General features: G+C 43.3%; 1 protein-coding gene across 7 annotated transcripts in view; it reads left to right on the top strand.

Moving 5' to 3' along the window:
* PRKAG2 (protein kinase AMP-activated non-catalytic subunit gamma 2) overlaps positions 1 to 27,255 on the top strand; it is a 234,603-nt gene that overhangs the window by 45,296 nt on the left and 162,052 nt on the right. The window contains exon 1 of one of the 7 annotated variants that reach the window (XM_065050427.1): positions 19,595 to 20,101. The exons of 4 other annotated variants lie outside the window; for them this stretch is intronic. In XM_065050427.1, the coding sequence (XP_064906499.1) occupies positions 20,021 to 20,101 (81 nt within the window). In that variant the 5' untranslated portion in view covers positions 19,595 to 20,020. Of the gene's footprint in view, positions 1 to 19,594; positions 20,102 to 20,197; positions 20,264 to 27,255 lie in introns of those variants that run through there. 2 more of the 7 variants (XM_065050433.1, XM_065050426.1) reach the window with 2 other exon arrangements.

The following is a 27,255-nucleotide window of genomic DNA, read 5'->3' as shown; positions in this document are numbered from 1 at the left end:
TCCACTCCTTATTAACTCAATCTGCATTTCCCTGAACTTTGATGTTAACCTTGGACCTACAAATATCTCACGCAATTCCATAAAAATGAATACCACGTGAGCAACTTGAACAAATATTTGCAGTGCCTTAATGAGTATATTTATAGTAACAAACCTAGAATGATTGAAGAACAACCCACAAATCAGTCACAGCCTGGAAAACCCTGATTTGTGACCACCTTCTGCCTTCATCTTCATAACGTTTTTAATTTGTCGCTCTTCATTTTCATGCTAACTTGCCCTGTGTGTTGCAAAAGCTACTCCAGCCGGTTGGCAGCTCAGGAATGGGCACAGATCCGTGGCTCCTTGGCAGCAGGTGAATGCCTTGTCCCTTGAAGTGCCGTCCAGATTCGTGTTTCCCTGGCAGCCAGCAGTTTAGCCCAACCTCTTTGCTGCAGAGCTTTTTTGGGGGACATTCCTAACTTATTTTCAGACTTCTGAATAGCATTTTGGCTTCAGAATTTCTTTCTGCTCCCAGCACCGCAGGGGTTTGCCTGCTGGGCTGCCTCACCTCCAGCATTTAGACTTTTTTGGCTTGAATGTGGCATTATTTAGGAACTGCTCAAAAACCTTACAGCCATGTGGGACAGGCAGCAAAGAAGACCGAATTACCATTTTGTGGGTTTGGGGTACTCGAGGAAGGTAGGATGAGTTGATGTAAATATTTATTTAGTTTTATGTAGTATGTGTTTGTGGTCAAAAGTATTCATGGGTATCAACAGGGAAATATGACCTGTGGAGATTGCTGGGTTTGGCAATATAATGCAAGTTCTTGACTGCTTTTATTATTAAAATATTATATTTGTTAATGAACAGTACTTTAGACTCATCAGTCATTGGGAGATCTTCTGTGGGTTCTTTTGAGCTGGTTTGGGTCTTTCACTCGCAAAGCTTAAGAGCGTTATAATTTGGGATAACATTAAATTGTGTTCTCTAAACTAGCCCTGTGCGCTTTCAACTGAAACTTCAATTATTGTGAATTGAGTTGGTGATAATTCTTTGGCAAAAAAAAAATCACTAATTACTATGCTCTGAGATCTCCTAAGTGAAACATATTGAATTATATATGGGCTGTCAATCATGTTGTCCTTTGCCTGTACCCTCGCTACGTTCCTGCTTTGAAAAATAAATCATGGATTGTCACTCTTTTTTGTAGATCTTACAAGAAATGTCTTCAGTCAATAGTACAAATCTCAGTTGCTCAACCTCTGGCCACAAATGATACACCTGGAGTGTTTCAGCTTTGTTTGTTTTTGTGGGTATGGATGATAAGGTTGGGGTTTTGCCCTGTTTTTCTCATATCCAACTTTTCTGAGGTATTCGGCCTAAGCAACTGTCAAAAGGCGGGGAAATTCTGAGAGCGTTTCTTTAATAACTGTTGGCCCATACATATTGGAGCAAATGATAAATGTGGTCATTTCTGATTGGTTTTGCTCCGTTGGTTTCCATCAGAGTAAATGGTGGATGGGGATGTGTCTCTCTGAGGCCCAATTCAGCTGGTCGGGTTAGTTTTTTATCAGGATGCAGAAGGAACCCCCGGGATCACTGGAAGATGTCCTAGAGCTGCCCCAGCACTCCCTGGAGAAGTCTCCAAAGGCAGGAGCACCTGGGAAGCCACACGACTTGCACGGGAGCCGTGTAGGGTTTTATTGTGCTCTTGGCAGGGCCTAACTGGAGGCGAGTCCCGCTTAAGAAGCTGATAACTCCCTGAGCTTTTCCTGGTCCAGTGCAGACTTCCAGTGTCCTTTTGGCTTTTCTGTAGGTTGGTCTAAGAGCTGGCTTGGGGACACGGGCTTGTTTGGGAAGTCTCTGCTTAGGCTCCCACTGGTACGTTGGGCCAGGCTGCAATTATCTTCAAAGGTTTTGATAGAGCTGCGTCTGGGAGCAGCACACTTGAGCTAATCGTGTTCTCCCCTCACACTCCTCTAGAAGTAGACGTGTGAGCTTGAGGTTCTGTTACGGCAGAGGTGGGGATGAGGAAGACTGAGATCAAGCAGGACAATCCTTACTTTCAGCCTCTGAAGGACAAACCACAAAATTTACTTCGTAGGCCTGACCTATACTGGAACAACACTGAGACTGAAAAAAGATGAAACTACGTTGTACACTTTAGAATGTGTTTGGCATAAACTGTATCCTGTATGTGAAACGAGGGTATGAGCTGAAGAGAGCTGGGGAAATGGTATATAATGAAGATGAAAGTTTAAGTCTTTGTATTTTATGTGCATGTTAGCTAGCAGAACAAAATGGTGAAATGACAGAAATAAGAGGGAGGAAAAAGTGATAATGAGAAACGCACGCAAATGTGTTATTGCCAGAATTATCCAGCTGAATTGACAGCAGCGTATCAGTAAATTAGGTAAATAAAATAAAGTAGTCCCTAAGGTTCCATCGTTTAGTAGCCTGCAGTGCCTCATAACCAGATGAAGCCAGTTTACATACCCACTATTGGTTAAGGCAAGGGTGGCATCACCAATATAATAACTTGCTTTCATGTCTTAAAAACAGATCCTGTATGATGCTCCTTGGGGACATCTGCTCTTCCATTGCGGGAAAAGATATGTGCATACTATTGGATTGACCTAGACTAGAAAAAATGTTTCCAAAGTGACAACACAATTTCTTGAATAATAAAGAAATACTAAAAAAATCTGTAAAATACCTTTTAAAAGTTTGTAAGAACTGTGAGAGGTTTATAAGGCAGTTGAAATATGAAAACCAGCTGTTGGCTGTTTTTCCATCTCGTCTTGTTCCTTCAGTGAAAGCAACAGATCATAAATTTTTCTTCAGAAGAAAGAGCAACAGAATATCAAAATCAGTTGAAATATATTGAATGTTAGGGCAGTTTGGGGATGACACACTGGCATTATCCCAGGGATATTGTGAGGGAATTTTCCCAAAGGCATCTCTGCATTCCCACTTAGGAGCTCTGGCGTGGAGCTATGAATTTCATATTGAAATGGTGTACGGTTACAAAATCAGGCCTAAAAAGCTGAGGTTTCTGAGATTTAACCTTTCTGCCTGCATGATACATACAGCACAAACCTATTACTCTGTTATTTGTGAAATGACGGACCTGCTTGTTCCTGACTGTGCCCACACATTGGTTGCTCAACAAGAGAGAGACTGGGACAGATTGCCCTTTAGTGGCTCCGTGATGATCCACAGAGCCCATCCTGAAAGTGATAAAGTGTTCCTCTTGTTCTCCATCCCCTGTATCTTATCTCATATTTTCTCTCTGTTCTGTCCCTTCCTGTGGACATTCTCATAGCTACAGCACCATTTTTCTGTATCTCTGTGTTCTCCTGTTCTCTTGCCTGTATTCACATCCATTCTTTCTTCTGTCTCTCTACACCGTTCTGTTATTTGCTCATCCGTCCCCTTCCCTTTTGACTCCTATGAAATCTCTGTGCCTCTTTTTCACTCCTGTGTTTTCCAGTTAGGCTTCGTCTTTCTCTTTGGCTGGGATCAGCAAGGAAAGGATAGAGAAATGCTCTTTTTGACCACAATTTCTGGGTCTGGGACTCCTCAATCACAAGAGAGTAATTTAGAGGTAAATCCTGGCTGAGTTCTGTCTCTCCAGGTTGGGATATGCAGAGGAAACCAAACATTATGCTATTTTCGTCTTGCAATGATTGGATGAGTGTGTGTGAGCTACAATTCTTTCTCAATTCAGATTTTTAGCTTCTCCTTTTCTGAAATGCGCAATTTATTCTAGGTTTGGGTGGATCTCCAGCATTAAACATCTGGAGTATGTTCCATGGTTAAGGCAAAAGTACAGTTGGATACAGAACATTTCACCTTCTGCTTTTCCTAAGGGCTTCTTCAGCATCGGTGAGTGTGTCAGATCACCAGGTGTGGGGAAGGTCATCTCAGTGCTCCTTGTGCGACCATAATATGTCTGATTACATGAAGAAGTGCACATGTACATGCTGCTTGGTGCGATGGGGCTGCCCACACATTGGTCGCTCAACAAGAGAGGGACTGGGACAGATTGCCCTTTAGTGGCTCCATGACGATCCATAGAGCCCATCCTGAAAATGATAAAGTGTCCCCATACAGGGGGAAAATTAAAGCTTAAGTTCCCTTTCAGGATTAGTTTTACAGGATTTTTTTTTTATCAAAGCAAACTGGTAAGCAATAAATCATCATTGTCCTTTTTTTTTATTCTTATTTTTTAAGCTAGGTGACGGCTGATTTCCTTCCTCTTTCTCTTTGAAGATCTGAGCTCTTTTTTTGTAGTTGTTTGTTGAACTATTGGCCCAAGGTCTAGAGGAGTTCTCAAACATTTGCAGCTCTGTGGTTACAGAAAGTATTATAAGATCTCAGGAACTGCGAACTCACGCCAGAAAGCAAACAGCTATAACAGCAGAACAAAGCGCAGGGTTTTCTTTATTCTTTTGCACACAGATTGGTGATTGCCAAATATCCGCATCAGGTTTGGGGCCTGAATTACTTGATCTTGTGTCTGAAATTTCAAACAAAAATTGCTCGCAGTTAACGTCGTGCGAGACACGTATGTATTTCCAGTTCTTTTCACCAACCTTTTCGCGGTGCTTCGAGCTTCCTCTTTGGTCTTCACAAGTTACATAAAGGCTTTTCAGTGAGTTTGTATTTGTCTTTAGTGGTTGGGAAAACCAACGCTGAGGTTGCTTTAATTGGCAAAGGTACCTATGAGTAGAGAACATGCTGTCCATTGTGTCTGCATGCTGCTCTTAATAGACTGTTGCAAATCAAAGAGGATTTGTATGAATTTCAGTAGATACTTCTGAGTATCCCAACCCAAATTAATATATAAGCACTTTATATAAGCACGTGCAAGAAGTGTTGAAAGAATATTGGGAAGGTTACCAAGTCAGCACCTCAGAAGTTAGGAAATGTTTGGATACAAGTATCTTGTCTAACTTAAATTCCTTTCTTTTCTACAGATGCATTAAGATATATCTCTTGGTTCAGGTGCTCACTTAGAAGCCTGTAATATACCATCTGAGTTGTGCTAAGGTACCGTGCCAGGCCTTCAGCTTCCTTGCTGGCACAAATTAGGCAGCACTACCAGCTTCTGTCCTCTCTTCGGAGAGGATATGTCAATCACAAAGAAGAATAACATCTTTTCTGCAAAAGGATGCCATGCAAATTGGTGAAGGGTGCTCCTGTAGGGCACAGGTCATGTTTAGATGCTGTGGCAGAGTGGTCAGCCCTGTGTACTGTCTTCTATTGTCTCAGATGACAATAAGGATCCCTGTTTAGGCAACTGAATGTCAACCTAAATATCCATTTACTATCCTATGAGTTTAAGCACTAGGTCATATATAGACACCTGTGGTGAGACACCTGAGCTTAGGTGTCTTAATCTTAGTTGTCTCCTTCCTGTAATGTCAGATGACCCAATCCTATATCTCTACTTTCTTCAAGAGGAATCAATTCTGCTTCATTTTTTGGAGGTGGGCAATAGCGAACAGGCAAAGCTGTCTCACTCTCATCCTATGTCTTTAGCCTGCCCACGGTCTGCACTGTCTCTACCTTGTGATTGCTTCTTAATCGCAGTTTCCATTCCGTGGATGTCTGAACTCAATTTCAATCCCCTTGCCCAGCAGGTATTAGATTCTGACCTCCACCTCTCCATGCCTTGCTTCTTTTGAGATATTTCCAGACACCATAGCTGCTTACTAGCCAGTCTGGCCAAATTCTTTGCCATACTCTGTCTCCTCTTTCTTATTTTGAGGTTGCCAGTTGTTCAGTCCCAGTGCTGCCAGTGCTTGTCCAGTCTAAGTGTCAAAGTTCCTGTATAAAGTAACTGAATTCAGGTGTGTTTTTGTGAGGAGAACAGAAATATTTGCCTGATGCAGTCTGCCAAATCAAAACTCTTTGACCCAAACCAAGGAGGAGCTAGAATCTCCCTCTAAAATACACCAGAAAACTGTTCCTTATCCAGAAATGACATACTCTCTGCAACATTTTTTTAGAAATGGCTTAAATATTTTGGCTGAAGTTTTCCCAGCCAGTTCCTGTTTGGGGCTTTGGAAAATTTCTGCCCTTTCTCGTTACAGTTTGGAAAGGCTTAAAGGCAACTTAAAACAGGTTGTTTAAATAGGATTTGCTAAATACCCCATTTTGCACATGTGGCTGTAGCTGAAGCCATATATATTGCGTTTATGACCTTACAACTAGTTTAGTAAAGTATTAGGGCTGCTGGTTTGCTCTGCAGCTTTCTGAGCAGCTGACACAGGAACTGCCTCTTAGTGATTTTTATAAACTGAAGAAATTTAGTAGTGGGGTAAGATCACTTTGGGCTGCTCTTTATTGTTCTGTTACCTCATTTCCTCGATGAAAAAAAAGAGATGAATTTGGCCTGAGAGCTTAGTTTAAGCAGCTGAATATTTGCGGTTACATGTGGAGGAACAGGCTGATCTGGTGGTTACTTAGAACAACAAATTGAGTTTCTTAAAAAGGTCTGTGTGCAGTCGCACTTATTGCCAGTGGGCACATTGTTGTGGGTGCATATGTGTGTGAGAGGCAGGAACTTGAAGACACAGCCCTGAAGTGCTGTATCCCTTTAATTCAGTCTGAATGATGCCAGTTCTTTCTAAGAGCTGCTCATCCATCAGTGTTGGTACCTGCTGTCTCAGAAGGTTTCATACCAGAAGGATGTACAGAACATTCATTACACCCTATACACGGAGACATAATAGTCAACAGTCTGTGGCACATTTCACAGCTTCCAATAGCAAGGCTTAGACCTGTCACAGAAACCTAGAGCCACCGCCATAATGTGCTATAGGAAAGGGGCTGGAGGAATTGGGAGCGCTGCCAGCTTTTTACTTGGAAATTTACTTTTGCGGCAGGAAGAATTAGTTAGATAAGTTTTCCCAGGTGGCCCTGGAAAAAGGACCACACATTAAAAAACTAAAAACAACAAAACAAAGCACTTTCACATGGGAGCAGGAAGGAAGGAAGAAGAGGAAATCCCTCCTGTCCCAAACTTCTCCATTCATTTTAACCTTAGGTGTGTAAATCACTTCTTCTTCTCCAGTGATCCAATAGTCAGTCCATGCAGGAACATAATGTTCAATACATGAAGCTCAAACTCTAGCACTAAGTTAGATAAACCTATTTATTTTTGTACAGCTGAAGTGAGAAATGACGTCAGAAAGGTGGTTAGGCATGTAATAAATGAGGGGATGTTGCTGGTGTTCACTTTTCTCTGGGTGGCTCTGAGTCACTTGTCTGGGCAAACTGTGGCTTGGAAGACCACAACTAAAATAATCACAGACAGATTAAGTGAAGGCTAAGAGGTTTTTTGGGATACTGGCTGGACTGGCTTTCAGCTGGGATATAGTCTAGAGCCTGACACGATACCTGAATCATCCTTGACTGGAGTAGATGTTGGACTTGGCCCCAGGGAAGGAAATTCCACCTTGGGAATGCACTGTGAATATTTCTGTGGTGGCAGGAAAAAAATAACAGGCCTCAGCATTCCTGTAGACGGCCATATAGCCCCATACTGCGCCCCTGGCGCTGTCAGAAGTTGCCCTGGATCACTCTTTGGACAGGATGCCTATTAGGAACAGGTTTGTACAGAAGAAATAGGAATAGTTACTATTCTTGCCTAAAAATAAGCACAGTATTAAGCTTCATATCACATTTAATTTTAGTCCTAGGCAGTGTCACTTCCCTTCATGCCCTTGAAATCCAGCATTTGAAATAGTGTTTTCCAGGCAGTTATAAGGGTTTAATTTTCTTCTCCCAGTTCTTTACTGATTCTCTTCCTCCTGCCCTAGAGAAAATAAACCAAAATAGCTCTTTATGTACTGATGCTTGAGATGTTGTCGCTGTGTTATACAAAAATCTGACTTTACAGTCTGGCTTCCAAAAGCAATGAAAGATTACATTGCAAAGTTCAAGTTAGAGATATTTCTCTTATTCCTTTCCCAGAAACAGCGTCTGTTGATAAAATTTCAGTGGTAACCTGTACTGAGGGTCCTGGGAGAGGTAATCAGGCTCTAACACCAAGGAATGAATTCTGCAGAGAAATACCTTGTGTAAAAAAAGCTTTAGCTGAGGCGGAAGAGTTTATTACACATGCCCGTGTGCTGTCAGAATTTCAGCAGGAGGTCCCCGAGGACCCCCTGCAATGTGTTAAACATGGGTATTTCAGGAGCATCGGAGAGGAAGGCTGAGGGACTGGGAGATTTGTTTTCAAAAGCTGCTTTGGAGTCAAGAAGCGAGGCAGTGGTCCTGCAGAAACAAATATCTCAAGCTGTATGTGGATGGAAATGTTTATTCTGTTTCAGGATAACTGGTGTATTATGCCACACTCATAATGTTTTCATTTCAAGTGCTAGGAGGGGGCGATCCAGGAGTATTTTGTAGCTGTGATTCCTCCTTCTTTTTAATTTCAAAATAGCTGATACCTTGTGCATTCTTGAAAAAAAAAAAAGCTGCTAATAATACATACAGTAATTAACATATTCTAGAGTAAATAAAACTCTCCAGCATATGTTAATGAACTGTAGGGGAAGGTTGTCTTTGGCAGGAGCACCACAGAGGTATCCAACAGCAAGGGCAAGGTTGAAAGACTTTCTGGAGTGGATTTTGTAGCCCTCAACCACCAGCTGTTTGTTGATCCAAAGGTCCTGTTTGTTGTGCTTTGTCCTGGTGTCCTGGCCAAAGGCTCCCTTAGGTTTCCTGATGCTGCCTGTTTAATGCCATATTAATATCTTTATAGCATAATCACACTAAGTGATAATTGTTACTGGGTAATGTTCTGTAAAAAGCCAGCATGTCTGACTCGTGTACCATGTAAAGCAGGGGTGTCAGACTCGTTTTCACTGGGGCCACGTGAGCTTCGTGGTTACCTTCAAAGGGCCAAATGTAATTTTAGGACTGTACAAATATAGGAGTAGTTACAGTCCTAAACTTACATTCGGCCCTTTGAAGGCAACCACAAGGCTGATATGGCCCATGCTGAAAATGAGTCTGACACCCCTGATCTGAAGAATCATGAAAGAACCACCAGGAGATGTGAAGAAAGAGATCCCATATACAGAAATGTGAGAAGAGCCATTAATGATTTTTCCTTTTCACAATAAATACAAATAAAGAAGAGTTGTGGTCTTGCCTTCTTGTTCTAAACTGATGCTCCTGTATTTTGCAAGAGTGGCTGCACATCCTGGTCTGGAAAAGTGATTCTTGCTGATAAGTCAGTGAAGGTGAATGAGACCTGCCAGACTGATGCACTTTTGCCCAGGAACACATACGGGGTCAGCTCAGAAATTGAGGCTGGGACCTGCATCCACCACCAGCTGCCTGCTCCTGCTGGAAAATCTGTATAGACTCATCAATACTAGAAAAGGAAGCAAAAAACATTTTATCAAACGCATAAGAATATGCTTTAAATTACTAAATGTTGCTCAAGAAACAAGACTTCACTCTCCATCCTTCAAAACAGGCGGTCCTGCTGTTTATGGGACTTGTTCCTGCTCAGAAGCTCATCTGGTGCTGACAGCTGGAGGGAAGCGGTCGGGCACTTTGCAGACTGATTTCTGTAAGTGCAGCGAGCTTTTAGACATACCTTACCCAACACAGCTCTGTAACGTGGCGATTAAAACAGACACGGTATAACAAAGGCTATTTTGAGGCATGGAAGTGATTTTGCCAGGAAGTTTTGAAGATGCAATTGCACAGAGTGGTAGATAATCTCATCTAGGCTCCTCTTCCCATAAAAGGTTGGATCAAATGATCTTTCAAGGTCCCTTTCAACATTTTCTTTGATTTGGGGAATGTTGGATCAAATTGGTTAATCTTTTAAATTGAACAGACATAATTTAGTATTCTGATTGCAGCCTTCAGTATTTGTGCAGCATAATTATGTTTCTTTGCATAGACATGATGATGGCATGAAAGTGGCACATCTCTGCTGAATTCTGGTTTTCTTCAGGGCTGGTACTTTCACTGTACTGCTTGTTTTTACTAAAGTGAGGTCAACTAGAAATGAATCTCAGATGCCTACAAGCTAATAATGACAACAAAAATGTTCTTGGTGTGATTTTCATGTTGGCACACCCTGTAATCACCAGTGCTGGGCTGGGAGAATTAAAATAAGTGCCAGGAAGATGCCCATAAACTCATCAGGCAGATTGACTGGATTTTGTCTGTAGATAATGAGCACTAGCTGGTGAGCAGTAAATCAAAAACAGTGAAGCTTGAGAGACAGAAGTCCTTGTGAGCAGAAAATGAGAGTGAGATGACTCGGTGATGTTGGTAGATTATCTGCCAGTTCATGTAAACTGGTAGAGTCATCCTGAATTTGGTGCAGTAAATGATAAATGATAGATAAAAAATAAACAAGAATGTTAAAAAGAAGTTTCAAAGGGAAAACTCAACTGCCGAGTGTGGCTGTGAACCAGTGGACTGGGAATGCTGCTGGTGCCCCTGCAAATTTGGAAGGTTTGACTGGTGTGTTTTCTCCTTCTTCACACACAGGCCCAGCTCTCCAAGAAGACACTGAGAGTACAATTATTAAATCATGGTGTGTCCCTTTGTTAGATAGGAGGATGGGGTTAGAACTGGCAGTAACATTTACCACATTGAGCCCTGCCAACGCAATGATGACGTGTTGGGCCAGTTTGCTGAGGGCGGCAGGTTTGGGGCTCGTGGCGCTGCCCCCCGTTGAGACTGAGGCGTTTGGGGCACGTCTGGAAGCCCAGGTGTCTGTGGAAGGGGACTTCAGTGTGAGGAATCAAACGTGATGCTTCAGTTGTGCATTGTAGCTCTTGCTGCTGTTTTATTTGTGGGTTTAGGCTGATACTGTGTCAAATGTACAGTTTAAAAAAAAAAGAATACATTTTAATTTTCTTCCAGTTTTATGAAAATGCTCAAAGTATGTTAAAAATAAAATAAAATTGAATCTTTCTTAAACAAACCTAGCCAAGATCTGATTGAGAAGAGAAACGTGTCAGCGTTGTGCAGGCTTCAGGCTTCGGGGCTTGCTGGAGTTTCTAACTGGGATTAGCACACGGGTACCCTGCCAGCATCACCCACAAAGCCATCTTTCATCACTTAAAATCCAGATGTAAGCGGGAGTGTGGACCATGGGAGGTGGGAAGACCTCAAAATATTCACATGCAACACTAGCTTTTATATGTGTATATATATATATATGTATATTTTCAAATAGGCATACATGTTCACACACATTATTATTGCTATTGATCAGGATCAGGGTATGAGAGAGGTGAATCCAGTGACAGTTTATACCCTTTTCCTTGCAGGGTGTAGAGTTTACAGCCTTTAACACATTTCTGCTTTAAATTATTCTGTGAACCCTTTCAATGAAAAAAACCTTTTTGTATATATGGGCCGTAGTGATTGCTTTTTGTGCAGGGCTATCTTACCCTTTAAAAAACAAACAAAAAACCAAACCAAGCCTAAACCAGAATACTGCAGAAACAGACACAAGCTTTTCTTCTACAATGATAATTTGTACTTGTACTAGATTTTAAAAATTTTGTTGGTTGTTTATTTGTTAGGTTCTTTAAAATAAAACTGCATTTGCTTTTCTTTAGGCAAATTTTGTGTCTAGGAGGTATTTTAAGCGCTGTTGCCTGTGGCTGGAGACTTTGAGAGCATGCTTTTCTTTATGGTGTGGGTAGATAATTTTAATTGATTATTGACATGGCAAAATTAAGAAGTAAAACCTAAACTCTGTGTGTGCTCTTATTTGGTTTTGTTTTATTTTTTTGTAAATAAGTCCCTGTGGTGGAAATCAAACATTTAATCTTAAAATAGCTGCACACTTACTGGGTTCATCATATATCCAGAGTTGCTATTTGCAAGTTTTTGCCTGTTAAATAAACACTGAACTTTTCTCATAAGTGGCACCTATTTCAGAGCTCATTTCCACGTGGCTTCTGCTGTGCTCGCAGATGCCACAGTAAGACAGCAGGGCTTTGCCTCCAGGCATCTTGCAACCTTTTGGGGTGGGAATGTGGCTCTGAGGAGCCTTTTGGAGAGGTCCCTGAGCTCCAGCGTCAGCACAGGGAACCCGGCTGCCCTGACCACCAGCCTCTTCCCACGTGGCTGCTCTGAGTCCCAGCCCGTGCTGGAGCATCCTTCAGATGGAACAGCCTGCTCAATGGTCCATCTCTTTTCCAAAAGTCCCTGTGATCATCTGTAGTTGCAGTCTAGAAGTCTGACTGCCCTTTCTGATGACAACCAGCATAAGGGCGTGGAGCATCTCCCGTGTGAGGAAAGGCTGAGGGAGCTGGGTCTCTTTAGCTTGGAGAAGAGGAGACTGAGGGGTGACCTCAGTAATGTTTACAGATATATAAAGGGTGAGTGTCAGGAGGATGGAGCCAGGCTCTTCTCAGTGACAACCAATGATAGGACAAGGGGTAATGGGTTCAAACTGGAACACAAGAGGTTCCACTTAAATTTGGGAAGAAACTTCTTCATGTTGAGGATGCCAGAGCCTGGCCCAGGCTGCCCAGGGAGGTTGTGGAGTCTCCTTCTCTGCAGACATTCCAACCCGCCTGGACACCTTCCTGTGTAACCTCATCTGGGTGTTCCTGCTCCATGGGGGGATTGCACTGGGTGAGCTTTCCAGGGCCCTTCCAACCCCTGACATTCTGGGATTCTGTGATTGTGGATGTATCTGTTTCATTCACGCCAGCCTGCAAATGTCCATGTTACTCGTACCCATTGTGTTCAGCCTGCAACCGCAGCGTCTCTGTAAATGAAAATGAGTCGATAAACTGGTTTACTTCATTTTCATTAAGTTGACAAACACATTTACCACATTCTTTATGGTGAACTGGTAACTGTCACGTTTCCTCATGACAATATACTTTTTAAAAGTATTTTTTTCTGTCGGTGCTGACCTACTTTAAATGCTGTGGCGTGTGGTTACCTCCATTTTTTTTCAGCGGCTGTTTGATACCAGCAGAAATCTTTGTACTTCAGCTTCTAAAACTGTGATGACATTTTAACTGCTCGTTACTGTATGTAGGCAGTCACTTTATCCTTTTCTAGGTGGGCTCTTGCTTCAATTCAGAGTTAATGGTTACTATTTATTGCATACTTTAAACCTGTGTGAAGCAAAGGTGCTACGTGCACACAGGGCCTTAGAAAACCCAGAATCCCCAACACGAAGAACATACTGTCCCCAGCCAAGCTGTGCAAAGCTGTGAGTACGTGGGTGATTTACCTGTGCCCTGGAGCCATGGGGACAGCTCAGATGAAATAGCTCAATGTCCAGCATGACTGAGTCCTAAGATGGGTGACAAATAGTTATGAGGTTCAAAGAAAATAAAACATGGTGTGCAGCGTGCAGGAGCATCTTAATTCCTGGCTGTGATGTTTTTGTAGTGGGGTGTTTTCTTTGGGGTAAATAATTAGTGCTCTCCAGAAAGCTGCAGATGTGCTGTAGCATTATATATGTTCAGCCACAAACTCTAAGCCAGGTTTAAAATATTATAGACTGTTCAGGTTTTATGTGGAGCTAATTGCCATCAGTTTTTTCTCCTTGCTGCCTCATTGTTCCACCCCAGCCCCCAGCTTTTTTGGCGTTGATTCCCCCGTCCCTGTTGCTGCCGCAGCCCCCAAGAGCTGTGCACGTTGCTGAGAGGGGGATCAAGGAGGCAGCGGCAGGGCTGACACCCCTCTCCTCATCCGTGCTGCTCTTGCCACATCCTCATGGAAACGCTGGACCTTAGGGGTCCCACTCTGATACCAATGAAGCTAAAAAATCGTATTGCAGAGTACATGTTTTCATAGATCCCAATAATGAGTGTTGGGTATGCACACAGGTATACAAGGATTTGATGCTGATGCCCGTGGCTGGAGCTCTTACTCTTAACCCACCAGTTCCTACTCTCATTTGGTTTCCTCCCGTTTCTAGATGCTGCAGTATCATCCTTCTCATGTCTTGTGGGACTATTTCTGTACCACAAAGGGTATTTCTCAGCCAAGCCCCGAAGGTGTACATTAGAAGCAGGTTAAGATCCATCTCCTGTCTTTCAGAACTTCTAAAATTCAATGCCTTTGTTAGATAAGGAACACGCTGGCCTCTCTGAGCTGGCCCACAGCGTGTAATTCAGGTCATACTGACTCACTGATTGCTGCCCTTGAGTTTCGCACAATTCTGATTCAAAACCTCCCACAGCATCCCTGATACCAGTGTCACACCCTCTGAATGTCTCAGGCAAGGCTGAATGAGGGACCACTGAGCCTCCAACATCACTTTTGCTCTCTGATTTATTCTTCCTTGAAGTTCAGGACATCTCTGAGGGACTTCACCCCCATCATAAAGAATTAAAGTCCAAAGTGTCAGTTCTTTGCTCCCTGAGTTTCTGGATGCTGTGTCCCAGCCCAGCCTTCATAATCTCTGTCACACAGGGACCTCCAGTAACCCCAGACACAGTACAGCTGGGTGCTGACACGTCCAGGATTCAGGATAGAGGTTGTGTCCATCCATCTGTGTAGCTGTAGATAGAGGAACAAGGTGGGAAAGTCACACAGAATCATACAGACTGGTTGGGGTTGGAATGGACCTCTGGAGACCATGCGGTCCAACCCACCTGCTAAAGCAGGTTCACCAGAGCAGATCACACAGGAAGGTGTCCAGGTGGGTTTGAATGTCTCCAGAGAAGGAGACTCCACAACCTCTCTGGGCAGCCTGGGCCAGTGTTCTGGTAACTCACTGGGAAGAAGTTTCTCCTCATATTCAGATGGAACCTCCTGTGTTTCAGTCTGTGCCCATTGCCCCTCATCCTGTTGTTGGGCACCACTGAAAAGAGTCTGGTCCATCCTCTCAACACCCACCCTTGAGATATTTATCAGCATTGACAAGATCCCCTCTCAGCTTCTTCAGGCTGAACAGCCCCAGCTCTCTCAGTCTCTCCTCATAAGAAAGCTGTTTCAGACCCCTCATCATTTTTGTAGCCCGTGGTGGGAAGGGTAAGTGCGGAGCAAGGCACAAGGCTGCTATTGTGCAGAATCCAATACTGTCATTGTATGAACACCTGAGCATTTCAATATAATTTGCATTTGAGAATATATGTAAATACAAGGAAAAAACCTCTACCTTACTCCCGCTGAAGAACTAAGCATTAATTTGAGCACGCAATGATCCTGCTTTTGGTACCCGAGCTGGCCAAGGCATCCCTGGCACAGTGTGATCCACCTTTGTTGCAGGGGCTTGCGGGTGCCCCCTCCCCTGGGAGAGACGGGCTCTTACTCACTGGGGTCTGGTGTTTCTCACATGGATGCTCTCCTTCTGGCTCATCAACAGACTCAGGAATCTCAGCTCATTCATTGCTTAGTAGATCATGCTGAAAAATTGCAAAGAAAAAAACTATAACTGAGATGAACAAAGGAATAAACTCTGGATTTTGTTTTCATGGGAAATATTCTCTGCTCCCTTTCCGTTTTGTTCTATCTCCACCACCCTGATTTCCAGTTTTGCCTGGTTTGAGGGGATGGACTCCATGGTTCATTCCTACCTCTTATTCTTGGGGCTTAATTTGTTTTTCTTGTACTCCCTTTTCCAGCCCTTTCAGATCACAGCTGCTCTTTGCTAAACATCAACCAACTTTGGGTGTCCTACCAAGAGCTGCTGCAGTTTATGGTGCAGTTCAGGAGTTTTCTCTCCCCATTTCATCTTTCCATTGGGCTCTGCTGGTTTTCCAGCCACCGCTGTCACTTTCCCTGCCCTTCAAGGAGTTGCTTCTATCACCTGAGCATCCCCCGAGTGTGTTGGCTTCTTGGCTGCAGGCTGCTGTGGTGCACATCTGTATTGTGCATCACTTTGGGTTGCAGCTCCCTGCACTCAGTAGGAGCGGGGATAGGGCAACCGTGAATATGATGACTGCGTTTCTTGTTAAAATGTGAAATATCTTTCTTAATTAGGCACTGAGCAAATGCCCTGCCCTGCCATGCAGAGCTCTGGCTCACCATGCACTTCGGTAATATACTGTTTTTCTAAGTGGTATCTTCATAGGCAGGCGCTCCATTGATTTCATGACACCACTCGCTTGGTAAGAAGAAGGAAACTATAATGGAAACAGGCCTCATGAAGTCATCGAATTTATGTAGTACTTACAAAACCACCAGATCTTTGTGGAAAATTATAGAATATAAATAACAGCAACCAATAGCTGGGCATTTTCAGTCTTTTCTGGGAAACTGTAGAAGGTTGCTGCACTGCCAGTTTGCAATTTATGATACTTTAGGCTTGTACTTGGACCAAAAAGATGAAATGGAATTGGTGTTTTTGAACAGCTCGGGGGAATTGTGCAAGAATTGTGTGCAACCAAATCTGCCCCTGATTGAGCATCTGGCTCTGAATTTTTGCAAACCAGAATTGTTAAAGTGTTAAAAATGGAAAAACAAGATACAGATGGTAGAGCACTGAGTGTTTCACTTGGGCAAGTAATTCTGTAGCTTTACATTAGTGAAAATGTGATAGTCATGAAGCTGCTTTTGTCATAGTTTGGTCTTTGGACCATAAGTGTTTGTTTCACTGTCAAAGGCAGGAGTGGGTTTTGGTGATTTTTCTCCCCTGGTGTCACTGCCCAGTACAGTGTGAAAATCATACGGTCAGTCCAAATATGTGGGGGATCTAGAAGTGCTCCGAAAGGAAATATTTCTTAAAGACATGTTTATAAAATGAATAATGACTGCTGAGCTTGAACTGCAAAGACTTAATGTGGGGGAAAAAAAGAAATCTGAAAAACCTGTTTGCATGGAAGATTTATTATATAAAGCGTCTTCTGGAGGCTTATAAATTGTTCTTAATATATAAGGAAACTGCTAGAATTTTGGATCCCTTTTCATACAGACTCCTAGAGCCTGTCAGTAAGTTACAGTTGAAAATATAATTTAATAACTTTATTTGGGTGATTTTACATGTTGCACCATCTTGTGCAAGACGATGGACAGGAACTCACTGCTGCTTTTTGTCACTGAGGCTGCTGCATTTCAGTCCTGAGCCTCAGTATCTCTGATCAGAGCATGGACACTTGAAACCCCAGTTTGAAACAAGTTATTTATTCAGAAATTGGTTTGTTTTTTTCTTGGATATTCAGTAGTCACCCAGCCAGCCACATCAGAGCACAGGTATTTGATCCAGGAGTATTTCAGTCATAAGAGAGGTTTAAGTTCATTAATAAAGAATACATAAATATTTACATTAATGTGATTTTGACACCTCATGCCTGTAGATTCAACAATAGCCTGGGCGGCTTTGGCAGGATGCTTTAAAATAATGCAAGTAGTCATTAAATAATAGTAAGAAATGATAGCAATAAAAATTCCCCTGCCTATTTTTCATCCCAGAAGGCTGAAAGAAAATGGCAAATTATTCAATGTTTTTCGTGGATATAAAAAACTGGAGAGAATCCAAAAACTCGTTCAGCAAATATTTATGAAACACTATCTAAACCATTAACTGTTCTGCTTATCTGAGATGGAGTTGTGCAATCTGTTTCTCCTGCTTCATACTCCTATCCAAAGGTGGGGGAGGAAAAGGCCCGGCTTTGAGGCAGAATTTGTGCCAAACCGGACTTTGAGACCAGAAACACTTCTGAAGATTAATTAAACAAAATTAATAGGTCTGGGTGATTATTGAAATTGGCTACGCCAAACTGAGCCCTGTGAGTGATTTGAAAGGGCTGATTTAGGGATATAAGACATTTTCCTGGCTGTTAATACCCCTTTTATTTGATCTGGTCTCTAATCAGAATAAACCTGTGAAATTAGCTGTACATGGAAGCATTTGAGCTGGGCTTTGCTTTGCAATCTGGCTTGTAGGAGGATCTCTTTTAGTCCAAGATGAACCAATCTCCCCTTTTGCCATCTCTAGGTCAGCCACAAGTGCCTTCCTTCCCCCTTCAGCTGAAGCAGGAGAGATGCAAATGTGTTCTGCTCCCTCCAGCCGGTTGACTGGATTCTCTGGTGCCCCTGAAAGACAATTTAAGAGGAAGCTTGTTTATTTGCCTAAACTATTTGTATATTCTGCATGCATAAAATATTCATTTAGCTGGGGAAAAACTTTCTAAACGCTAAATATTTGTTCATTTCTGTGTTAAAAGGGCTGCCACCGAGCTTGTCTTAAAATGATTCAATTAATAGCTGCCATTTGGGAGTGAACCATATGGACCACTTTTGCTTTGAAGGGACCGGGATGTGATCTCTGCCTGGCACATGAGGGGCATCAGCTGGACCTCACCTCTGATGGTGCCAAAGAAAACGTACTGCCTGGCTTCAGGGCTATTTATCATCTGATCGGGCAACAAAGATGCTGAAGGGAGTGGAGCATCTCTCTTTTGAGGGAACTGGGGCTCTGGAGCTTGGAGGAGACTGAGGGATGACCTCATTAATGTTTACAGATATATGAAAGGTGAGTGTCAGGAGGATGGAGCCAGGCTCTTCTCAGTGACAACCAGTGATAGGACAAGGGGTAATGAGTTCAAACTGGAACACAGGAGGTTCTACTTAAATTTGAGAAGAAACTTCTTCTCAGTGAGGTGCCAGAGCCTGGCCCAGGCTGCCCAGGGAGGTTGTGGAGTCTCCTTCTCTGCAGACATTCCAACCCGCCTGGACACCTTCCTGTGTAACCTCATCTGGGTGTTCCTGCTCCATGGGGGGATTGCACTGGATGAGCTTTTGAGGTCCCTTCCAATCCCTGACATTCTGTGATTCTGTGATTTAGACAGAATTAAGGGCAGCGTTGGTTGCGCCTGGTCGCAAAGGGTGCAGTGTCCTGAAATGAGTAGGATAAATAGACTGAGAGTGATGTGTAAGCCAAGCCCACCTCACTGTAATCATTTAGTGACATATAGTCATTAATTGAAGCGCACCTTCCATTTTAAAGAGTCTTTCAATACATCACCACAAGTGTTATTTTGAAACAGCCAAGGAAGGGCTGGCAATGCTTCATGGCTCAGGATCTGACCACCTGTTTCTCCAGAGAAGTGTCAGTTCATTGCACGAGTATTTTGATGCCTTTTGTTAAAATACTGGAAGCTGCGGAGATGATCTTTCTGCCTTTGTGCTACCAGAAGTGACCTGATCTGTGCCAAACTTCGTTAGCATCAAGGATACGGCCCCGTGGTCTGGGGGTGGTTTCTTTGCCAGTAAAGGACACTGCAAGATGGGTTGGTGGGGTAATCAAAGCTGAACGTGATTATAAAGGGGGATTTTTCAAATTATTCTTGATGGAGAAAACTCAAATCCGCACCATCCCCCAGCTCCTACTGGGGGAGTTTGCTCACGTGAGACCCTTTCAAAATCTCTGCTGTTTTCTTTATTTTTAATGGTAATGCTATACTCTGCAGTCAGAAGCTGTGTTTGCCCAGTGAGATCTTTATAATAAATTACAAAGTCAATTAAGTCATCCCATGTTCGTACTGCAGATGGGAAAATTTAAGCCTGGAGAAATAATGTGACTTTTGTACAGCTACAAAGTGGGCTTGTGGTTAAGCGTGGAATAGGGCTGTTGTGGTGCAGCAGCTGAAAATGCATCTGCTGCTCTGTGCTGCCTTCCCCCAGGTATTAGACACTGATGCAGACGCAGCCTCAGTTATCTGAAACTTCTGCTATTTAAAACGACATCTTTTTTTTTCTTCTGATCGCATTAAAAACATCTGCGGTGATTTGAACTCTCCAACTTCCCCGGTGTACCCGCAACATTTCGCTAATGCACCCAATACGTTTAATTACCTGCTCGCACCGACCGCGTGCGTCGCCGGCCCCCGGTGGATTGAACGTGGCAGGTTGCTGCAGTCGGGTGATCGAATCTTGCCATGCCTAAAGCATTTTTTGGCAGGGAGCCTGCGGCGAGGGAGAAAACCATCGCCTGCCTTCTCCTGCGTTACCTACGGCTCCTGCCATCCTCTCGCGGCGATGGGAAGAGGGAACACACCCAGCCCTGGTCCCCATCTGTTGCAGCATCGGCTTCAGTAGCGGAGCCCGAGATGTTTAAATGCGCTTGCCTTTAGGGAAAAGCTTTCAATGCAGTTCTTCGATGGACGTTTCCAGCCAGACTGCAGGGTTTTTCAGAGCTGTAAGTCAGAACGGGGTTGGATTGCCTGTGCGTTTCCTTGCATTTGATTATTTCATTTTTTAACGTATTTATCTCAGCAGGGGGGAATAGGTTTTGCATTCATTTAGGTGGATGCCCGAGTGCACTGCAGGACTGCTGAGAGGCAGGCATTCTTCAGGCTCTGTAAGAAATGCATGATTCTCGGGTACTTTGCTTTTTTCATTGTGTTTTGTCTTTTGTATGCATGGCTGGCACGGGGCTGTTGTCCTGTTTTTAGAGCATTTAATTACAGTAGATACTCCAAAGCTGAACAAAATGTTATTTTATCTAGTTAAAGAATGTAGTTTAGAGTTGTTGCTTTTTTTTTTTCCCCTTGCATAACTTTTCCCTAGTGTTTTGGAATGAGAGATTATCTTTTGAGGGGGGTGTTTATCTAATTTCAGCCTAAACCCATCTGCTCTCTGCCTCCTGCAACGCCTGGTTTCTCATAGTGTTCATCTCGGAGCAACCCGAACTGCCGGGCAACTAATCAACTAATTGTGGTGGCTCATCATTACAAACCCCAAATTGCAGGGATTTTCAGGAACTCGTCTTTTGCTTATTGATTTTAATTTGATATTTGATGAGATCTGTCAGGATGAAGAGGCATATTATAGGCTTCATGCATCCTTGCATTTTTCCCTTTCTGCTACCAGATTTGATGTTGAGCACGCACAATTTGCGCCACAATTAATGGACTTGTGAGATAATGAATGTCTGATAATAATGAGCCTGACTTCCCTGGGATCAGACACGATGCCTGAAGGGTTTCAAGGTGCTTCTATAGTGGGGTGATGGGAGGAGTTGGGTGAACAGCAACTGAAATTGATTCTAGTGTAAAATGCAGGGTGTTTTGCCAACATCTTGTGTGTTTTGTGTGTTGGTCACCGTGTTTTGGCTGCTGTTAAAGGCCACAAGAGAGATTAGGGTGTCTGCTTTTGGGGAAGAGGGAACCCAGCACAAGAGGACTCCCTTGCACTTAAATTTTGTACATTTTTGGTACGGGGAGTGGGTTAAAAATAGATTTATTTTGAAAAATGCAACAGTTTGAAATAAACAATATAAACAAGCCCCCAAAACTCACCCCATCAATCTGTACTAGGATGTCTGATGCTCATCAGGAAGAAATTAGGGGAATTAAAAGCAATCTTGTTGCAAACCTTTAAAGGCAAAGCACAGAGCTGGGGGACATCACCTGTAGCCAGAGTTTGCTTCAGGCAGCAAACAGCCACCGAGAGAATCCCTGTGTCATGTCAGATGTGTGGCCACCCACAGATGTCCAGTGACGAGCTGATTTGGAGCCAAGAAATACTTAATCATCTTTAGTTTAAAAGAAACGACAGTTTAAAAACTACGAGAGCTTGTTATGTCTCTATACACACAGTAGATTATTATAAACATTTAGAATATATATTCTCTTATGTGAGAGCATGTTTTATATGTGTGTAAAAAATATGATGCCCTGTGAGATGAGCTGTTGCACATCTGTATCTGGGAGGACACAGTCACCAGTGACAGACCGTGCCTGTCTCTCACTGTGGGTGCTTTTTGCTGCTAATGCTTTTGCTTTTAGAACTGATCCATGTTTTGATCAACTTATCTTCCTGCTCTGATGTAAGAGACACTTTTCTAATAGGCATTTAATGACTTTTAGTGCCTGATTGCAGTTCTAAGTCAAATTTCCATTCCTAATAGGGCTCAAAATAAATGTTAATAAAACTTTAACTGTGTACTAATAGTTGTCCAGCTATGTGCTGTGTAATGACAGAAATGATCATTTTTGATGAGAAAAAATAACCAGTTTATTTTTAGGGCCATATGACTTGCATGAAGTTAATTTCTGGTGGTGATGAAAAAAATAAAAAGCAAAGTGTGGATTGAAAACTTTATTCTGAATCAAGGTTTCCTACCTATGGACTTAATTAATCAGTTTGGTCATCTTTTGCTCAGTTTTGTATCCTGCTTGCAGGAGGTTTTTGGTGCAGCTCCTTGGCAGGGCAGGTGTCTGTACAGAATCACAGAATCACAGAATCAACTGGGTTGGAAAAGACCTCAGAGATCATCAAGTCCAACCCTTGGTCCAACTCTAGTCCGTTTACTAGATCATGGCACTAAGTGCCATGTCCAATCTCAGTTTAAAAACCTCCAGGGACGGCGAGTCCAGCACCTCCCTGGGCAGCCATTCCAATGCCTGACCACTCTCTCTGCAAAGAATTGCTTTCTCATCTCCAGCCTAACTTTCCCCTGGCAGAGTTTAAGCCCATGCCCCCTTGTCCTATTGCTGACTGCCTGGGAGAAGAGACCAATCCCCACCTGGCTAGAACTGCCCTTCAGGTAGTTCTAGAGAGTGATGAGCTCACCTCTAAGCCTCCTCTTCTCCAGACTAAACAAGCCCAGCTCCCTCAGCCTCTCCCCATAGGTCTTGTGTTCAAGTCCCTTCACCAGTCGTGTTGCTCTTCTCTGGACCCGCTCCAGCACTTCAATGTCTTTCTTGAACTGAGGGGCCCAGAACTGAACACAATACTCCAGGTGTGGCCTCACCAATGCAGAGTACAGGGGAAGGATCACTGCCCTTGTCCTGCTGACCACGCTATTTTTGATACCATAGACAGGGGCTCTCCCTGTGCCTTGGTTTGGTAATTCCAGTGTGAAATTTAGTTTATTTTGTGGCAAATGGGCTTGGACCGTCTGCCACATGGAGCAATGCCCCATTACAAACAGCCTCTCCCACGCCAGGCTCACACTCTGCCCATCTGTCACCGTGGCCGGGGTGTCCTGCTCACTTGGAAATGTTTCCTGCATTCTCCGAGCAGGAGCAAATGCTTCTCAACACGTTTTGATGCATAAATCCAACTCCAAATGTGGTTTGCCTGTTTCAGCTCACCAGCGTCTGCTGGGTTTCAAAACTATCACATAGGGCAGAGATAACTTTTGGCAACGTGTGTGTGTAGATATCAAGATCGGGTTTTAAACTGGATTTACCTGTGTGTGTTTCCTTGTATTTTCTCCACGGCATATTCAGGTCGGTCCATTGTCATCGTGATGCTGAAATGGTCACAAGAAAAATAAGATATTTAAATTCAGAAGACTCTTACTAAAGGAGCCAGAAGTGAATATAGCTCATTAGTAAGGTTTTTTTTTTTTTGACCTGTGCTATATCTAAACTAGGAAGAATTTCTGGAATAAAAAAAAAAACGATAGTAGATACCTATAAAAGCCATATCCCTTGAAAGAAGCCTGCAGTTTATTTGGGGAAATATCTACCTTAACATTTTAGCAATGAGTGTACAGTTCTTAGAAAAAACCCCTCAGTGTGCGTTATTTCTGTCCTTCCCTTTCCACGTGAGGATTATTTCCAAACTGAACCCACTGTGACAACTTGTTTTCAGTGATGGCTGTTTCAAGTGAGAGTGAGTAATCCCTTTGTTCTGTTCTTCCGTGTGTCTCATTGTTCACAAGATTTTCCAGATGGGTAAATATTGTATCTATCTTTCTTCCAGAGATGGTCATTGGTGTCTTCTAACACCTTTTTCCGAGCGGAGCTGTGATGTTTTTTGAAGCGTATCCCTTGAGAGCTTTAACGAGTGTCTGGGGCTTGCTGTGAGGAGGCCTGGAAGTGCAAGATACCCTTGGACTTTTCCTTAGATCACGTCATTCTCTTAACAAACATGCTTTCTCAGAGGCCCTACCAGCTGGCCTGTTCTCTCAAAATTTACATCCGAGTTGTTACAGTTGGACACAGCGGCTCCTTCGTTCTCGCTCCGATGGGCACTTACCCTGTTGAAGAATTAACCCTGTTTTCTACACAGCCGCCAAAGCTGTGTAAAGAAAATGTACATTTTAGCAATACTTAGAAATGCCAACAGAGCTTAGGACCTCGTTGTGCTGCCCATTGTGGGGATGCTTATAGTGTGTCTAGACTGCAAGCAAAGACGTGATTGTAGCTGGGTTTAAATTAGCCCGGTTGAGTCGTGACAGCTGCACGACAGCGGGAGCGAGGAGCTCGAAGTGAGCTCAATTGCTGGAGTATTTACTCATCCTCCCATGGGATTTTGCAGCCTACGCTCACCCGTGTGTTGTCATGGCTACACTGGCATCGGTGCCGTGTGGGTAAAAGCGAGCTGGTGTAAACCACGCTTGCAATTCCCACGTAGACATCCGTAGTAAGATGCAATCCCTTGCCTGGACAGCTTGCTTTCTAAATAGAGGGGGGGGGGGGGGGGAAGGAAAATAGGTGATTTTATTCCCATTTTATAGGCAGTGAAGTGGGAGAGGTAAGAGGCAGGGTTAATTTCTCATCCTATGGTAGATCATCCAAAGTTTAAGCAAGTCGACCATCCTCTCTCCTACCAGAGGAATGGGAACAAATTGCCCATTGGAGGAGATATTGGCTTTTCCCTGCTCTCTAGGCTGGACAAAAAATGTGAAGTAGGTGACAAGTGTTTTGGATGGCTGAAGTTAGGTGACAGCTGTTCCATCCTTGGTGCCTTCCCAGATGTAAACCAGAAAACCAGAGCAGGCAAGGAAAGTCTCATCACTTAAGTCCATCTGGGAAGCTGTTCTGGTGTGAACAGGCAGTTTGTAAAGCAGTTTGGATTCCCCAGGATGAAAGATGTAATTTATTAGTATTGCATGGCACCGCTAACTGGAACAAATAATACTGGTACCAAATCTCAGCACCGCTCAGCTCAAAGCCAAGGGTGGGACCTGAAGGGTGGACAAACTGGATTTAGGGTATAGTACTGTTCTATGAATGTGATAATGTTTTCTAGACTATCTCTGAGAATTTGTGCTTTCTTCTGCCCTTTAAGGCTTTTTATATTGTCAGCTTTGGCAAAATGTCCCCTTAAACAATGAGTTCAGAGAGTGGAGACTGAAGACATCCATTCTTCTGGGAAAAGAAAAAGAATAGTTTACAGTATGAAATAAAACATATTGTATATATTGGTCTCTTTTTACATGTGGTGCTAAAACTGTAAGAAAAGCTATAGCAAAGTGATTGTAAACTTTGTAGAGATGAGATTGTTCTCTGCAGCTGCAGGGTGATGTAGGAAAATGCGGCAGGAGAGCACCAGGAGGGGAATCTCCCTCATCGTGGGCTGCACATGTTGCCCCTTTTGACCTCCCATTCAGGCCTTCAGCACACCAAGCACAGAGCCATCCTGGCCTTCCTTTCCTTGCCTAATTCCCTCTTTGCTTCTACCTTTATTCTTTCTTTTTCAGTTGAGGGAGTGCTTGATCAGAGCAGGTCCCTCACTTGCTTTCCAGCTGTAAGCGTTCTTCCATTTGTTAAGATTATTCACGGTTATTAACTGACATGAATGTAAAGAGGAGGCAAGAGGCAGCTGTCTTCCTAAATGAGGTGAACTGGAAAAAATAGTTGCAGTTTTTATGGCTAAGATTTTTTGGCTGGTGTGAATCCCACCTTCTAAAGGAAAATATATGCAAAGGAGAATCCTGCAAGCTCTTCTCAGATGAGGCCGTCAGCTGGAGGTCTTCAGTTCTGATTTTGTTTTGTTGTACTCTTCCTTGAGGAAACGGTTTTTGAAGAGATTTGGTCTATAGGCCAAATCCCCACCCTACAGGGGGGAAAACATAGAAAAATCAGAACACAGTGACTTTTAAAGTAGCTGAAGTGTAGAGATGATTTAGAAAACCTCACGGTGATCCTTGCCTTGAATCCCCTCACATTGCCCTCACGCTGCAGCATCTCAAATGTTCTCATTACATTATGGAAAAATCATCTTTTGTTTCCTGCGGTTCTGCTGTTTCACTGGGGCTGAAGAGATGTTTTATAGCAAATGCTTTTCTCTGCAGATACCTTGGGATCCCGTGTCTCCTTTATGTAAGACAACCATAGAACTGCTGGAATGCAATTCTGTTGGCACTGAGTGTGTGCCATCTGAAGGGTAACATTTCCAGTCTCCTGCAGTGCCTCCCTATAGTCGGGTCTCTTTTGTTTATTTCTTAATTCCCTCATTGTTCATCTGACCACGTTTTCTGGGTCTGAGGTGTGTTATTTTCTGCTTTCACCTTGTCTCACGTTAGGTTCAGGTGCTTCTTTGGAAGAAAAGTCTCACCAGAGGAAGGTTGTCTTTGGCTGAGCACTCAAGAATAGCACATAATAACAGGCTTGTGTGTAGATCGTGGTGTCACAGGGAATATTGAGAATTGTATTTTCCTTGATTTCTCTGCTATTCTTTCATTTTCTCTCTTTTTTTTTTTTTTTTTTTTGTTTAAATGCCATTTTGTTATTTACCCATTTGCTAGGTTGTCCATCTGCCATTGTAATAAACACGCTGCCAGTCACCGCGCTGTGTGGTTCGTGGTGTGAAGGAGCTGCCAAACCAGGCTGTCGTGTGCATGGAATCATATTCAGGCTTTGTCGGGGAGCCCCTCCTGATGGTCTGGGATTTACTGATGAGGTGGAGAGCAGTAACCTCCGTTAGAGCATTTCCATCCAGCCCTAAGCTCTCTGGACATTAGAAATGTTACGGGGCTCCAGGCAGAACTGATTGCATCCCACCCCAGGCTGTCTCTGCTCAGCTCATCTGCAAAGGCTGAATCACCAGAAGATACGATGGTGTTTCCTGGCAGGAGAGCACGAGGCGTGAAAGAGAATTTCATTTTTTCTGTGAACAGCGTAGGAATGTGTTCTAGTGATTTGAATCTGAGATTGAGAACAAAAACCAATCTGCATTCTCTTGGCAGTTTTTGTTGATGAACCTTGTCTACAGCCTTGGAAAACAAAATGGTGAATTTGCTGTAGAGTGATGGAGATTAATACCTGTAAGGATCAGTCAAGAGGTTAAAATGAAGAAGGGTGTGCTGGAGGCTGCCGGTATCCCGTGATCAGGATAACTCAGAAGGAACAGCTTGGAAGACGGCTGTTTTCAGGGGAATATTGAGGACTTACTGGTTTTGTGGTTCTCTTTATCCCCTTCTCTTTGAAATTCTTAGTTTTAGCAGCTCTTTCTGACCAAGTGGTGTCAATCCAAGACGAGCATCCCATGAGTGAGAACAGGGGAGAAATAGTTTCAGGAGCTTTCAGTACTTTGCCTGTTTCTTGTTGCAGCTGAAAGAAAAGCCTTTAAACTACACGTATGGTGGTTTTTGTATGCAAGGTTTTTGATATA

This window comes from Columba livia, chromosome 2 (assembly GCF_036013475.1).
Source record: "Columba livia isolate bColLiv1 breed racing homer chromosome 2, bColLiv1.pat.W.v2, whole genome shotgun sequence".
NCBI classification, from domain to species: Eukaryota; Metazoa; Chordata; class Aves; order Columbiformes; family Columbidae; genus Columba; species Columba livia.
This window is presented reverse-complemented; position numbering and strand designations above follow the sequence as displayed.